This window comes from Drosophila busckii, chromosome 2L (genome assembly GCF_011750605.1).
Source record: "Drosophila busckii strain San Diego stock center, stock number 13000-0081.31 chromosome 2L, ASM1175060v1, whole genome shotgun sequence".
Lineage (NCBI taxonomy): Eukaryota > Metazoa > Arthropoda > Insecta > Diptera > Drosophilidae > Drosophila > Drosophila busckii.
Window position 1 is genome coordinate 12,737,108 of NC_046604.1, and position 17,820 is coordinate 12,754,927.

The window sequence follows — 17,820 nt, forward strand, 5'->3', positions numbered from 1 at the left end:
CGTTGTAATTGGAGTAGAGCAGTGGGCGTGGCACTGCCAACAGCTGTTAGTCAAAGCAATAAATATAAGTGTCTAGTATAAAAACTTAGACTTTAGTAGTTTATAAGTTAATGTTTCCCAATGGGTTCGGTGTTAGATCCCGAGAAGTGTCAAAGCTACGCAGCTAAAATTTGTTATATAGCTTACTAAAAGTGTAAGCAACAATAGCGTAAATTGTTTAAAGCGCTGTTGTACGTCTGAATGCTGAATCAAAGCTATAACTTTTTTTTATTAACCCTTTGACTTTATGCTATGCACAAAATATTTATTACAACTTTCAAATGGCACAACTGTCAACGAAGACAACGCACAATTTATAGACAAAGCAAAGTTTTTTACAATTCAATTTTACAAAACGTTTTACACAATTTATTTATTTGTTTTTGAGCGTTGTTGAATTTTATGAATTTTTTACTACTAACATGTAATATAGTTGAGCTGCTGATCGAATTACCAGGTCAGCACAAATTTTATTGCATTTTTATGACAATTTTTCACATGAATTGTCAGGGGCAAAAGGAAATTGAAAAAGCAAAAATATAACAAATGCACAACAGCAAATAAATGAAATAAAAGGCAGCATAAAATGAGAGTAAGGCAGCTACAAAAAAAAAGTAAGCGAAAGAGCGTTAGGCACTTCCTGTTTTTGTGGTTACGCCTGCGTTCTGCTCATTTTTTTTTTGTTGCTACACCCACTTAATTAAAAGCTATTAACAGCATACAAAAGTACCACCCAAATAACCGTACATTAAATGCAAATTTATGTATTTTTCTTCTGCCTGCTTAGCATGCGCAGCGCATAGCGCGTGTTTAAAGTTTAGCCGCAAGTAAAGAAAAACAATAAGAGACATGCCAAGGCGTCTCTCTCCTATGTGTTGACAGTCAAAGCTAAAAGCAAAAGATATATGAACTACAATGCAGCACTTAATCACAGTGTATGTGAAAAGAATTCACACACTTGCCAGTGAAGGAAACCGCAGCACAGATGTTTGGCTTTTGATAGAGCGTCAGGTTCTAGTTCCCCAGGCGCTAATTACTAGGCAGCGTCGCTCTCTCGTTCTCTCGCTCTCTTTCCGTTTGAGAAATTACAGGAAATGTGTGCACAAAAGCAAATACAAATCCCAAGGGACACAGACTGACCCGACAGTTTTACATTTGATATTTCAAAAAAAAGGACACACACATGTGTCTGCCCCTGCAGGACACTTCACAGGACACACACTAAGCCGGCAAAGTCAAAATTTGAGGTCAATATGCCAGCAATGTTGCAACATTAATTGTTATAATTGTCAAATTTATATGAAAATTACGTGAAAACTGCGCATAAAAATTTTCTTTTTCAACATTTGTGATTAATGTCCTTAGCTACTCAAGTTGCCCGACATAAGTTTCTTTTGTTATATAGCTAACAATGCATTCAACGCTGCATGAATTGTCATTAAAATTAGTTCCAACTCGGACTTGAGTTTCGAGATTTTCGCGGCAAGTTTTTCTCATTTCCGTTAAACTTGTCGCTGCCCCGATTTTTCCTTTTGTTCAACATCCTCCTTTCTTTGCAGCAGTCGCATTTCTTAAAGGGGTTGCAACTGAAAAACTCGTTTCACTCGCATAAATGCAACACGTTCCAAATATAAGAAACCCCTTTATCCTGTATCCTTTTTTTTTCTGCTGCGCTAAGGTACAGTCGTCCTTGTCGGCTCGTAAATTAGCCACAAATTTGCCGGAAAAGTATTTCGCTGTCTGTTTTTATTGCCCAAGCGCCAAGGCGTTGTTACATTTGCATAATTTACCAATGTCTTGCCTTTTTTTTTTTGCTTTTTTGGTGGAAATTACACAATTTTCGTGGCTATTTTCACAGCCGCTTTTATTGATAAGCATACAAGTAACTTGTTTTTTTAGAAGCTACAAAATTTATGGCGTCACAGCTTCTTAAGCTGATCGATCAGGCAGCCAAGCAGCGTCTAAAGTGAAAGTGATATGAATTTTGCTTTTCTATTTGGAAAACTGCCCAAAGCGGCAGCTGTGTGGTCAGTGAAAACGTCTGGGAAAAATCGTCTGCGACTATCATTATGTTGCATGCAACAAGGTTGATGCTGCAGGCTTGATAAGCTCGTTGCCTTAATTAGCTGCCAGTTTTAGGGTGCTCACTAATCAGCTACGACCTTTAGGCAAAAGATAATAAAACGTGTTTTTGGGTTGAGAGGTGAAAGCATTAGATATAGAATTAGATTAGGCTATGAGACAAAGAGAGAGAGTGAGAGAGTGACAAGTTCTAGGCATAAATTGTAAATTTTATTTAAAACATAATTGGGTTAGTCTAAAAATTTTGCATAAGCCTAAGACTTACAAATTAGGTTGCGAACAAAAATATAAAACTGGTTTTAATATTTTACACTTTCGAATAAACCATGAAATGTATTTTTAATACATAAATTTAGTTTTGAAATGTAGTATTAAGCTATGAAGCATTGTTCTTAATAAATGAACGCATGTTCTGAAAAGTAGAACACAAATATTTTTGTTTTGAATTAAATTTAAATTAGTTATTGAACTATGAAATGTATTATTAAGCTGCGTATATAATTTTGAGCTATGGTATTAAGTTAAGAACAATTGTTCTTAATAAATGAACGCATGTTCTTAAAGTTGAACACCAATATATTTTTTTAAATGATCTGTTATATGAAAAAATGTTTATTTCATTTTGAACTATGTTATTAAATTATGAACATTGTTCATAAATGTAGAACTTATGTTCTTAAAAGTAGAACACTGTAATTTTATTTTTTATTAATTCTTGAAAAAAAAAAAAAAAATATCAATTCATTACAATTTAAAAGATAATTTAATTTTAGCTTGAGTTTGAGTGCTAATTTTTTTTAACTCTTTATAAAATTAATAAAATTAATTAATTACGATTTATTGGAAAATTTAATTTGCAGTAAAAAGATTTTTATCAGTTCTTAAAACAGAGTTTCAGCTAAAAATCTCATTTAGAAATTCTTTGCTTTACGCTTTCCCAACCAATCAATCACTAAATATAGCACAAACTACAGTTACTCCCACAGCTTGAGCCAACTAACTAGTTAGTTTAAGCTAAAGTACATGAAATTAAACAATTGCTAGCTAGGTACGCTCTTTTAGATAAATATGCAAATTGCAGACAAGACTTTCTACCTTTTTTATTTTTTTTTGTATTTTTATGAAGATTGGACAAGGCACACTTGTTGGCCTGGCCGGAGCGGCAACTTCAATTTGACACGCAATTGAGTGAGGCAGGCAACCTGTTGTTGGTGCAAGCTAAATGCAGCATGAAAATGTTGTTAATAAGCGTTCAAGTGTTGATAATTCTTTTGCTCTTAGCCTGTTTAAATATTATGCATGACAGAACAAGGAGTCGTCGCCACTTTGCATATTAATGAAGTTGCCATTTAGTTGTCATGACTATTTATAAACGTGGCCAAGTAGCCAAGTGGCAAGTAGCACGTGCAAGAAAATTCAGGCGCGCGCTTTTAAAATTATTTTTGGCGGCAGCAGGTCAAGGTGTAAATTTTGGTCAGCGCCTCAGCTTGAAATTCTAGCTGTGCTAATAAGCGCCGCACTCTGTGGCAAGTTGCGTTGGTGACGACGCCGCCGCCACCTACAACAGACAGACAAAAAGACAAGTTAGCTCTAACAAGGTCAAAAGCAGCAAGCGCTGCAATCATTTGGCTCAATCTGTTCAGTTGCCCAAGGCGACAACAACAACAACAACAGCAACTGCTTAATTTGCAATTATGGCCTGGCCTGCGCCATGTGGGCTTCAACTCTGAATTGTTGTTGTTGTTTTTTTTTTTTTGGTGAATGTTGCGCTCACATAAATACGTCCAAAAGACAATTTGCAACGCATTTTCCGCAAAAACATTGCTTCAAAAAAATACACACAAATTTTTTGACAAGTTGACAATAGGGGGGCTTTGAGCATGAGCACATGATGTGCTTGATGGCTTTGATGCAGATACTCTGGGCTTAAACAAATTAACGGCTATATCGATTTAATAGCAACAACTTTGCTTCATTGTTTTTGTTATATGTTGCCAAATTTTTTTGAGTATTATTGGCTAACATTTTGCTAAATCTAAAGCCTCTAAACATTTTTATAAGCATTTTTTTATTTAGCTATATTTTTTATTTTACTATAAGAATTTTAATTTCTATACTTAATGCTTAAATACTTTCGGAAATTAGTAGTAGTACTAAATATGCACAATTGTAATTTTTTATATATTTCTAAATTTCTTATAGCTAATTCTTCACACTCTATAATTTTTTAGTAGATTTTTATTTCATAGTTTATTTTATATTTTACTTTACTTTATACTTTATTTTATTTTAAGATTAGCTTAGCTTTAAGTAAAGCACAAAATTTGCTCAGTTATTTAGTTTTTATGTTTCTACATTTATTTTCAAAATATTTGCTCAACAATTGTCAAAAATTTAGCTTAATTCAGTAACTCAAATATTTCCAGATTATTTTTGTTATAAGTTTAGTTTACTTTGCTCATTTATAAATGTTTTATATATATAATTTAATTCGAAATTTCTGTTTAACATTTTAAATAGCTTTTGTTTTATACAGCCATTATAAATAATTTTTAAGTATTTTTTCTGCTATGCACTTAAATTTACTCTGTGCTAAAATATTAACCGATATATCCTTTTAGTAGCACAAAATTTACTCAGCTATTAATTGTTTTTATATTTCTACATTTTATCAAAATTTTTTTTAGATTTAGTACACACTCTATTAATTTTTTTTAGATCTTTATTTTGTATGCACTTAGTTTTATATTTAAATTAGCTTAGCTTTAAGTAGCGCTAACTATTTTGTAACTGTTGCTCAGCTTAAGCAAATGTCAGTAGGTTAAATGCGCGTTGTTTTAATTTTTATCTTTAGAGCGCAGCAAATTATATTGATTGCCTAGCTAATGCAACTTCCTCAGCGCAGTTTTTTAATTATATATGCTTGCATGTCTCTCTCGCTCTCGCTCACTCTCTTTCATGCGCTCTCACTCTCTCGCAGTTTGCGCAACAGCCGCTTGGCTGCGGGTCTAGTCTTGACCCGCCTGCGACTTGCTCTTCGTTTTTTTCTTATAACAAAAATATGAACATTATGCTTTTTTTTTGAAAATTTATAAGCGTGTGGGCTGCGTGGGTTGTGCCAAAAGTGATTTATGTGCTTAGCTTAGAGCTAAGCTTAACGGTTTTTTAATACTTTTTTGCATGATCTGCGCTTAGAGATAAAATTTTATATATGCAGCGTTTGTTGACTTTGCTGATTTTGCAAAAAACACAACTAAGAAGCTGAGCAAACTAGACAAGGGGTGCAAAATAAAAAAAGGGTTAAAGGGTTTTAGCGTATCGCCTTACAAGCCTTACAAGCTGTTTGTTATGCATTTAGCTGCAGCTCAGCTACGAGGGGGATTCAAACAATTGCAACATCATCAACAGCAGCAAAAAAAAATACGCAAATTCATTAATCATACAAATTTAATTAACAATAAGCAATGAGCAGCGCAAACTGTCAAACGTCTAAGGCGTTAACGTAAGAAAAGAAAAGATGCTGCTGATTAACCCGCTATTTTTCCCTCTATTCTGCGGTTAACACTAAATGGCAAACAAACAAAAAGCCGCATGACATTTTTTTTGTGTCCTTACCCTTTTTGCCAAAATAACAAAAATTTGCATACTTAATGCGTTTGTTTGGGGCGTGTTTTTTTCAGTTTCAAGTGCGCACAAAATTGCATTTTGCATTTAATTTATGCATAATGAAAAAATCTGCTTGCTAATCAATGTAGCGCACATTGCAAATTTGATGGCTCGTAGTCATTTGCATAATTTACGCATATGTCATATATTTATATGTATAACTGGCATCAATATTTGTACATGACAAGCCGATATATTTAATCAAGCGTAGATGTAGACAAAGGCATATCTCAAATAAATGCAGTGAGAGAAATTGTGAATTATGCTGATTAGAAATAAATATAAGTATAGTGGAAAAATATATAAAATTCGAAAAATAAAATTTCTGTAAGCAGTTAACATTAAATTAATTACAAAATATTTTAGAAAACGAATAAAATTTCTGTAAGTAAGCAGTTCAAATTAAAATTGATTAAAAAATATTTTAGACAGTCATAATTATATAAATGATTTATGCTTAAAACTTAAAAAAAAGCATCGAAATTATTTTTCAGAGGAAAATATTGAAGTAAAAAATAAATTGATTGAATTGAAAAATTTAACAGTGCAATTAATATTACTCAAAGCACTTTATGCTTAAAATATGAAAATTAAGCAAATTGAAATATTGAAAAAAATTAGCTAATATTTTTTTTCTTGTATAATATTTTTAAATTAAATTGCTTAAAAAATAAAGCAACTTTGCTTTTACATAAATGCATAAATTTATTTATAAGTAAAAAATGCACTACAAAAAAATGTAAGCTAAATGGCTAATGCTTAAAATTGAATTTAATAATTATTGGTAAATTGAATTTAAGATACATACAGCAGATTCTTCATGTAGCGTTTGCGTGCTACCAATGTGTAGGATTCCTTATGTGTATGCGTTATATATTTCATGTTATGTGTGTGTCCTTTTGTAAAGATTTTCCAGCAAGGAAAACAGGTAGAAGTTGCTGCTTTGGGCTACAAGAGCAGGTAAATCTTTTGTTTGCTTAGGTCAAGAACACAGACACAGACACACACTTATGCACAAGTGTGTGTAGATAGTTTTCGCTTTTAAATAAAATATATTGCAGCACTTTATTAAAGCAATGTATTGCACTTAAGTAGTTTAAAACTAATTTAATACAAATTAAGCAAAAGCTACTTTAGGTTTATACTTTGTTCGTTTCGTTTATAAAACTCGTAATTTTTTTAATATTTATTACAACGCTAACTACACGCGTATTTACAACCTAAACGCTCGACGTTTGTTTTCAAACTGAAACTCTCTTCGCTGCTGCGTTAGGCCGGCAAATGTTACAAGAGAGCGAGAGCGCGCGGCGTTTGAGAGAGAGAGAGAGAGTTTTCCCACCCCGGAAGATCGCTTGTAACATGTTCGATTGCGCATGCGCGTCTGACGTCGCTCGCTCACCTTTTCTTTTATATAGATATAGCCACACCGGCCGGCTACGGGCTACCGGATATTTGCAGCCTATACACAAAAGGCGCTGCGCTGTCCATTTAATAACAATAGACCCATAGGCCTATATGTAAAATTCTTTATTTTTTTTTGGTGCATGTTTTGCATACAATGCGCGTTTGACAAATTTGTATTTTTTTTTGTCAGCGTGTCATTAACACCTGAACTGAGTTCAGTTTGCGTTCACTGGTCTGACAGATCAGATATCGACAAATCAATTGTTCGTTAGCGTCGCGTTGTGGACGGAAGTGGACAGGCCAGTCAGCTGCGCTTAATTAACACGTTTTGTTGTCAATTCTAAGCGTTGCAAGTTGCTTGCGCTTGTGGCAAGTTTATTATGTCATGCAAGAGCAAAGAGTTTAGACGCTTTTTGTTTATTTAATATGCTTCTACTTTCAAATTTTGATTTAATTTACTGCAACTTAAATCTACAAATTTTTTTACGCATTTATTATATTCCAATATAAATTTTAATTAAGCTAAGATTTATTTTATAAATGCATCTTCTATCTACAGATTTTTACTGTCATTAATATTTTAATTTTAATTTAGCAAAAACTGCATTCTAAATGATTTATTTTAATACTGATTTAATTCCTTGAAATTCAATATGAAATAGTAAATAAATCAATTAATTATCTAATTAATTTTTCAAGTTAAAAATAATTTGATATACATGCAGTTTAAAAAATTTTAAAATGCATAATAAATATAAGAAATGCGGTAATGGACTGTTTATTGCTATGGGATGCAAATGTTATTAATTTTAATAATAAATAATTTCAATATTTCAGTAAAATTCAAATATTTCAATTAAAAACATTTTATATTAAATTTTTAAATTAAAATATTTAAAATCATTTAAATTCATTCCTTTAAAATCAATTCATTATTTAAAATCATTAATTCTATTTCGGTTTGTCGTACACAAATAATTTGTAATCGCTTTTCAAAACACAAAAAATAATTTAAATATATTTTACTTTTATATGAAACTTTATATTAATTTAAAAATAAAACGGGAATGCTTCGCTAATTATTTAAATATTTTTAGTATTTGCTAAATTTTATATATTTTTAGCTTTGCTACATTCACAGAATTTTCTATATTTACTTTTTTACAAAAGCAAACTAACTATTTTTTTTTTTTATAGCATAATCTTTATCTTATCACTTCCGTTTTCTAACCCTCTCTCTATGCTTCCTAAGTATAATTATCGTCTTTTCATCTTTTATAACCTGCCACAACGCAATTCGCTTTAAGCCCCCAGCTGCATTATTGTTAACGCAGCTAAATAAAAAGAGCAGCTTGTTGTTTTTCAATTTCCCTTCATTATTGAGAAGTAAAAACCACTGCATCATTTCCACTTGCTACGCTGATTAGCAACAACAGCAGCAGTAGTAGATTCTAAGTAAAGTTCTTTGCTACTTTTTAAATTTAAATTTTAGCCATAACTTTCTAGCCATTGTCTAGGTTTTTAGGCCTTGTTTTCTCAGTTTGAGACGGCAGCGCGCAACTCTTTTTTATGAGTTTGTCGTTCCGCTAGTCACTCAAGCGCTCAACACCTCATAATTCTATTGTCTTTTCGACCTGCTGAGTGTGCATACATAATAACGATAATCAGCTGACTCTTTTTTCTGCTGCTGCTGCTTCTGGCCAACACACACACACAAACAAATGTGAAGTTGACTTTGGTTTTTGCTTCAACGGCTCGTTAAGTTCACTTTCGTCGTTGCTACTTTTTCTTCGACATGAAATTATGCAAATTAGTTGCTGCGGCGCGTTTCTGTTTATGTGTCGACGTTGTGTGTTGCAAGTTGAAGACGACGCACTCCACCCAGTTTAATGATTGTGCCTCACAGATAGCAAAGAGTTCTCTTTTTTTTTTTTTTAGTTTTTTTATGATTTTATAATTTGCTTGCAGCTTGTTTCAAGTGGCAAACTCTCCCCTAGGCTGCGACCAACTTCAGTTTCAGGTGTCAAAGGCGTCTGCGCACGCGTTCACCCTAAGGGTGCACATCACCCCTCAAGCACCCTACCCTAGCCACAAAAAAAATGTTTAAATCACAGCACACATTTTTTTACTCTCCTCTTTGAATTTATAATTATTCTGTATTTTTTTTTGTATATTTTAGTCACTTTTGTCGCATTTTGTATTTTTTTCTTTCTTTTAAATGCTCATAAAATTAGCATAATTTTATTGAATTGACAGCCAACAAACCATAGAATATGCGACAAATAAACTATAAATTTGTTACTGCATGTGACTGTTCATATGCATAATTTTATTTTATTAGCTGATTGGTAGGCGTCTACCCAAACGCATGATATATTATGTCTAGTTAACGGTTTAACAGTCAGTCTATAATGAATTGTTAAACGCTTTAGTCAAATTAAATTATGCCATGGAAAATTTATAAAAAATAAAAATAGCAGCGTTTTGTAATTTTAGCTAGATTTCTGCAAAAAATACATTAAATTTAATATTTATAGAGATCAACGCTTAGATTTGTATGTAAACCGATATATTGTCAATGAAAATAAATGGAAATTTAGATTGCAATTAGATTAGCTAATGGTTGTCATATCAACCCTCAAAAAATTCATAAAAAACTGTATAAATTCATTTATGTTCATTAATAAATTAAAATTATATATTTAGCATTATATTGAATATTTATGCATTTAAAAATATTTGTTAATGTAGCTTTGAAGTTCAAATTCATAAATAAATTCATAAAAACAAACAAAAACAGCATTAATATATTAAAAACTTTCTAAAAAATTCTATTAAAAATAAATAATTAAATTTAGGCATTTTAAGTATTTTTGGTTGAGTTTATAAAATTCAGCAAAATTTCTTAAGTAGTATTATAAATTAAAGTTGACATACTAGTGCTACTCTACTATTTCTACTACTAGCATTTCTACTACTCCTATTTCTACTACAATTATTTATACTACTATTACTTCTACTGCTATTACTTCTTTTATTATTACTACTAATACTCCTTTTTTTACAATTAAATTATATTAAATTCATCTTGAAGCAAAATTTGCTATATTTAAAGTTTAATATAAAAATTTCATTGCTCATTAAACTTATGAAAACAAATAAAAAATTCATTGATTGCTGGTTGATTTAATCAATTCTTGGAAATTAATTTTCACAGCATGCAGCCAAAATTTGTTTGTTTACTAAGCTTTAGTTTATGCTTAATTTACTTTGATGCTAAAGAGTTTTATGAATTGTAACATTCATTATTTGACTGTCTGTGACCCTGACATTGTTAGCAAACATTCAACTCAGCAACAGACAATTGTCCAAATGCTTTACTCCCCCTAAGCCAACACACACAGCAACTTAATTTGTAAGCTAATTCTTTTCAATGAAAATATCCGCAATTACTCGCAACAAAACTGAAATGTTAGTATCACAATTTCATGTACGCTAAATAAAACAAATTTTCTATAGCAGTGAAAGAAAAAAAAAAACAGTGGGTGGTGGCTGGGCAGACGCGCAGCAGCCACAGCGAGCTGAGAGTACATTAACCCAGAGGCCTGAGAGCTCTGGCAATTGTAAATGCTGAACACTGAGCTGGGCTGTGGCTGTGGCTGTGGCTGGGTGGGAAGGCCAAAGCTGAAAGCTTGTGCACCACGAGGCTGGCGACACCCTTTGGTATAAATATAACTAAACTTGTAGGCTGGTGTAAATGTGTGTGCGTGTGTGTGTGTGTGTTTTTTGTTACGCTTGTTAATTTGCGCCAGCAACATTTATAGGCGAGAGTCTGCAAATGTGCAGGAAATTGAGTTTGGGCAAAGTGTAGAGCAGCGTGGGTGGGAGTGGCGCTCATTTAATGAACTGCAAATACATATGTAAACTTTTTAAATTATTTATTGCATTTGGTGCAGTGTAAAAAGTTCACTCTATCTATCTCGCTTGCTCTATTGTTGCTGCCATATTTCCGCTGCTGCAATCCCCATGCGTAACCCACGCGCTTACAATTAACAAAACGGCGCAGAGTCAAGTTGCAACAACAACAAATGTCTCGCTAACGTCTCGCCCTTAAATGCAGCACCACCCAGCCACCCAACCACCCACCACACATAATTAAAACGTCATCGTTGTCGTTCTCATTGCCGTCAGCAGTTTTTCTTTTGCATTTGCGGCATAGTCGACAGCTCTAATATCTAAACGAAGACTTATGACTTAAGCAATTAAATACTTTTATTTCTGTAACAGCCAGCGCGCGTTACCGTTAGAAATAACTATAAAATATATAATGTAGGCATCTCAGTTATAAATATTTATGGCACGTTCGTTATAGTTTATGTGCGTGCCAGGTACGCATTTGTTTATTTTAAACTATTTTGCAAGTCTAGCAAAATATAATATATATATAAAAATATTTTATGATGTTGTGCCAAATTGCTTGGGCATGTGCAGTAATTTAAAAGGTTTTGTTAAGTTATTTACTTTGAATTATCAGCTAAAATATAATTTAAAATTTATAAATTTTGTTGTTAATTAATTTTTAAAAAATATGTTTTAATTTTTAAGCCAATTTGTTATAATAAAATAATTTATCTAATTTTAAACCAATTTGCTATTTTATATTTTTTATTTAATATTTTTCAATTAAATATAAATTTGCATCAGCTATAAAAAAAATTTTAAATTGACATTAAAAAATTACTTTTAATGAAATAATTTATCTAATTTTGTGTCCAATGTGCTACTTTATGTTTTTTATTCAATTTTTTTTAATTAAATATATCAGCAGCTGCTATACAATAATTTTAAATTGATGTCTTAGAAAAAAATTACTTTTAATAAAATAATTTATATTTTGTATATATTTTTTCCCCCAAGTTTTTTTTTTAGAGTTTGTGCGCATAAATGTTATTCAATTTCAAATATTAAACATATTAGCGCATTAGCTAAAATATAATTTTATATTAACAACTTTTTAGGCTAAATAATTTTTCAGTATTTTTTATTAAATTTTTAAACATTTTCCTTTACTGTAGCGTATTTATTATTCGTTTTAACTGCAGTCCTATTCTTCATAGTTAGCTACTTGACGTTGGGCTTTGGCTGTTGCCGTCGCCGTCGCTCTTCAAATTGCAGCTAAGCAGGTTTACACTGCGTCTGTGCCCAAGCCCAAGCCCAAGCCCCAAGCTCCCAAACTCAGCCCAGTGCAATTCCAAGGTCTATACAAATATAATTTCCCCATTTTAATGCGGCAAATGCAATTTAAGCAGGAAATTTAAAAGGAATATAAAAAAGGACTTGCTGCAGTTTTTTTTCTGTTGCGTCTCGAGTGCGACATTAAAAAAATAAACTGTGTGTATACAAAATATTTAAGGCAATGAAATTGAAATTGAAACTTTTTTGACAAACTAATTTGAAAAACAGGTTTTGTAAGCAGAGAGAGCGAGAGCGATAAGCATCCTTATAATAAACATGCAGCACAAAAAAAATGTAAATGGAAAACTAATAAATAGAGACGGTACGCTAGGAAAAACCTTTTTGACCGTACGGGGTTAATGCCACACGATGAGGGAGAGGCATAGGCTGAGAGAGGGGTAAACTGAGAAAGTGGTCGCCTCACATAGGCGGCGACGGCGGCTGAGCGACTGAGCGACTGAGAGCGAGTGCAATATCCCAGTTGGCAGTGCATTGTGCATAAGGCGAGTCCTTACAAGTGAACACAGTGGGACCAAAGCACACACAGGCATAGAAGCGACAGCTTGTCAGTGTGTGTGAGTGTGTGTGTGTATGTTTGTAGACAGACATCATTTCATCAACGTTGACAAACTCATCGAGTGCGCAGTGCAGGAAAAAAGTGAGCGCATTAAAATTGTACGCAAGCAACTTTTTTATACACTTTGACTAGCACAACGCTGTCTAAAAGCAAAATTTATAAGCAAATATTACTAAGTACTGATTTATTTCAGTTTTTTTCGTTCTATAGCAAGACGCTTGGCAAAAATGTAACAGTTATAAACTAATATTATGTAACAGCAATAGAAGAAGCTACATACAAAATTTGGTAGCTCTAGCGCTTATAGTCTATGAGTTATGCTTGCTCATACAGACGTATGGACACACGAAAATTGCTATAACGACTCAATTTGTTTTGTAGTTCGCGTATAAATATATTATGGGCCTGCCACGCCTACAGCTGCCTTTTACACGCATTTGATATACCCTTTTCATACGCTCTAAATGTCAAAGTGTATAAAAAGAGTTAGAACGAGTGTCGTTAACCAGTCCGACATTGACACATGATGTGCTTGCTTCCAACTCACAGCTTTGTCACCCCCTCTCCCTCTTCCTTGCTGTCTTCTGTGTCTGTTCAGCCTTTAATGCCAATTTTCAGCTGCAAAACTTCCATTTCAGTTTCAGTCTTCTCCCTTGCATATCGTATTTGCATAGCAAATTGCTTAAAGTTAATTTTTTCAATTAAAGCATATCCTTCGCCCCACTTGTTTTCAGCTTTTTAAACAAATGTCAAGCTCTGGCTAAACTTTTGTACTCTAAGCTGCTTTTAAGCTGCACTAACTTTTTTGTGTCTCAAGTATCTCCCATACAAAAAATAAGTATAATCTATCTTATGCGCAAGTTTTGTTTAAAGTTTGGCTTTATTTAAATTTTCGCTTGCGTCCATTTACTATATGTTTTGTCTCTTCGTAAACGGGACCAAAGCTAGTTACGGCCAATCTATCTAATTTTCGCGCTATACGTCGAAATCTGGCCCTAATTCTTTTCGGTAGCATAAGCCATTTAAATTTGGCGTTCAGCTCCAGATCTTTGCGTATAGCTTCGGATACTTGCACAAAGAATTTGAAGACTTCAAAAGCGTGAAATCTTTTGATTATTTTAATGGCCATTGTTTTGCTTTTAATCTGCTTTCTTCTGCGGCTTGTGTATAAATGTTTGAGTACGTTTTTGTTACGATTGGAATTATTTATCGCACGCATTACTAAGAATTTTGATTTTATATATTTAGTAAAAAGTTATAGAAAACTATTGTGCTGCTAGACTATTTGACATAATTTGAAATGCAGCTATGTTTATTTTTATTACGAATTTTTTTACAACATTTTAAGTTTGTACCTTTATGAATTCCTTAATAAATATTTATGCTGCTTTGCTAATATATAACTTAATGTTAATTAAATGTGACTGCTGGTGTGTTAATAGCCTTGGAGCTCTATGTTCCAAGCGCAGGTTCAAGGTGTCAGCGTAGACCACCCAAAGATGCCATTAAAGACAACACGCCATAAAAAATCAGCAAAAGTGACAATTATAATGGCCCAAGGAGGGAGAGAGAGAGAGAGAGAGAACCCAAGTCTCTGTCTAGGCAGCTCAGGTTGCCATAAAATAAAAACTGCGCCTCGCTGCGCCAACTAATTGATGGTTTGGGGGCTCACACACACACACAGACGCAGCCACAAGCCAACAACGTTGCTGTGTTGACTGTTGACCAAAATTGAAATTAATTAATATACGCAGCTATATTTATTTATATTTTGGCTGATCAATTATTGCAATTTGCTTGCCAGCGCGCTAACGAGCCCAAGTGCGCAGCAATTAAAATACGCACGTCACATGCAATTGTGGGCGTGGCATACGCCCACTTATTGTGTGCCTGCGTGTGGTCTGCGCATTTCAATCAACAAACAGTTTTGAAACCTTTTAGCCAGTTGCAGGTGTAGCGCGTGTTTCTCTTTTTTTTGGCAAATTAAAAACACATTTTGTGACATGCCAAAGGCGTTCGTGTTAACACCTGCAAAGCACGCCCCCACACACACACACACGCCTTGAATGGGGTCGCGGCTACGGTTCATTAGGCCTTAACCATGCCTGAATGAATCGAAAGCGTATCCTAATTAGCCTTTTTGTCCTTCGTTCGTTCGTCGATAAAAGATTGATAGTTTTTGTTTAAATATTAACATATTTTTGTTTCAAAACTAGTTCACAAGCCGTTATGGCTAATAGTGGGTGAGGTCAGTTAATTGTGCTTTAAATTTATTTGCTGCCTATAAAATATTTATTAAAATTTTCTGTTCTTCAATTTAAGCTTTAAAAATATTTGCTTACTATAAAATTTTATAAAAAATTTTCTATTTTTCTATTTAAAATTATTTGCTGCCTATAAAATTTTTATTAACATTTGTTTTCTATTATTTACGCTTTTGAAATTATTTGCTGCCTATAACATTTTTATTAAAATTTTATATTTATCTATTTAAGCTTTAAAATTATTTGCTCACCCTAAAATTTTTATTAAAATTTATATTCTTCTCTTTCAGCTTTAAAATTATTTGCTTACTATAAAATTTTTATAAAATTTTTTTTTTCTTCTATTTATGCTTTTAAAATTATTTGCCTGCCTATAAAATTTTTATTAAAATTTTGTATTCTTCTATTTACGCTTTTTAAATTATTATTTTTATTCAAATTTTCTATTTAAGCTTTAAAATTATTTGCTGCCTATAAAATTTTTATTTATGAAAATTTTCTATACTTCTATTTAAGCTTAAAAAATATTTGCTTACTATAAAATTTTTATTCAAATTTTCTCTTCTTCTATTGAAGCTTGAAGATTATTTGCTGCCTATAAAATTTTTATTCAAATTTGCTGCTTACTGAACCCCCTGAACTGTAAGTGAATTGTAAGTGCTTCCTTTTTAAATTCTTTCTAAAACTTTGCTAAGCTAAATAGATAATTTAACAACTTTAATATTTATTAAAATTTTTATCTTCAGCTTGCTTTAGCTTTAAATGTTACTTGAGCTGTAAGTGCTGCCAATAAAATTCCTTTTAAAAGTCTACTAAACTAAGCTAATTTAACAACATTAATATTCATTAAAATGTGCATATTTCTTCGAATTTTTATATTGAGTTTGCTTAGCTTTAAATGTTATTTACTGCATTTTAACTGAACTGTAAGTGCTTCCCATTTGAAATTCTTAGTAAATCTAAATTTAGCTAGAAAAATAATGTTGAGCTTGCATATTCAACAAAAATGCTTGCAACATTTTGCAGGAAAAGCAAACAGGTTTTTCCTCACTATTATTGACTTTTCTTTTGAACTTGAAGCGGGCGCTATCCTTGTCAACACCACTAGTAGCAATCTAACTGACATTGGGACTTGTCGCCCACGTGCAAAAAGCCGCATGCAATATTTGCTAAAAACTCGCACGCCTAAAAATAGACTCGAATTTATGCGTTTATTGAAATGTTTGCCACTGACAGCAGCAGCAGCAGCAGCAACAGCAACAAGAAATGGCAACACCTGACGCTTTGGGCCAACATAGCTTGCGGCTCTATTGTCTTTGCCTTTTTGGAGGTCAGCACGCTTCGAGGCCCACCCACCAACTCGGTAATTTCTCATTCGTGATTACAGTTGCTCTTGCTGCTGCTGTCGACAGCCAAATTGTTGTTGCTGGCGTTGGCTATTGTTGTTATCTGTGTTGCTATCAAACGCCTTGCGGTTGTTGCTGTAATGTAGCGCCCCAGAAAATTTAATTAAACTTGAATTTGTGTTTCATCACAATATTTATTGCCATTCAGCTTATTTATCTTCCCAATGTGTGTGTGTCTTCAACTAAAGCAAAAAACATCTGCTGACCAAAAAGAAACAAATGATCTTTTTGATGTGTAACAAGCGCTATTATTGTTTCGTTTATATTGCAAAGCGCAATATAATTTATGTTCTTAAAAAATTAATGGGCAATTTCTAATTTTTCTATGGAAATTTTCATGTACGTAAGACAAAGATTTTTGGATTGAAAATTGTTTATATGTTGTGCACTATAAATAGCGCTTTTAATTAATTTTCTTTGATTTATAATATTGAAATAAATTAGGTCTTCAAACTAATGCTAAATTTCCTAAGAAAACATTCAGCATAGCTCTAAATAATCTAAACTAAACTGTAGAGTATTATTCTCTTCTTCTCAGTGTCTTCACTAATTTTTTAATTACGTAAGTCAAAGATTTAAAAGAGAATTAATTTATAATACGAAATACTAATAAATAAAAAATTTTAATAGAAAAAAAATGTTTTAGAAAATAAAAATATTTTTGTAAATATTTAAAAAATTTCCTAATAAATTTTCTAATTAACTAAATTAAATTTAAAATAAATATCGGTGAGCTTCATTTCAAAACTAATGGGGAGCAGGTCTCGTTATAATTTTCCTCTATTTTAAAATTATCTTTAGACATTTTTAACGATAATTTTTTTTTTTAATTATTTATAATATTAAAATGAATTAAGCTACAACTATTTTAAAATAGGCGTCAAACTAACTAAGAAAGATTTGAGCATTTGCATTCAATTTAAGGACTACAATTAAGTCTAATAGAAGTTCTTGACGTAATTCCAATAGAAACTCACAAATTCAAGTGTCCAATTTTCTTAGTTTTTCCACTTAATTATATAGAGAAATTTTTTATATTCGTAAGTCAAGGGTTTAGACTGAAAATTGTTTATATGCTGTATACTTTAAATAGCGCTTTTAGTTATTTTTCCGTAATATTCATTTATAATATTAAAGACTTTCAAAT

The 17,820-nt window shown here is 32.2% G+C and overlaps 1 protein-coding gene across 3 annotated transcripts in view; it reads right to left on the bottom strand.

The window, feature by feature from the left end:
- LOC108607550 (rap1 GTPase-activating protein 1) overlaps nt 1-17,820 on the bottom strand; it is a 91,930-nt gene that overhangs the window by 45,990 nt on the left and 28,120 nt on the right. The window contains exon 1 of one of the 3 annotated variants that reach the window (XM_017998439.2): nt 6,596-6,782. The exons of the other annotated variants lie outside the window; for them this stretch is intronic. Coding sequence (XP_017853928.1) covers nt 6,596-6,669 — 74 coding nt within the window. The 5' untranslated portion in view covers nt 6,670-6,782. Of the gene's footprint in view, nt 1-6,595; nt 6,783-17,820 lie in introns of those variants that run through there. 3 annotated transcript variants of the gene reach the window in all.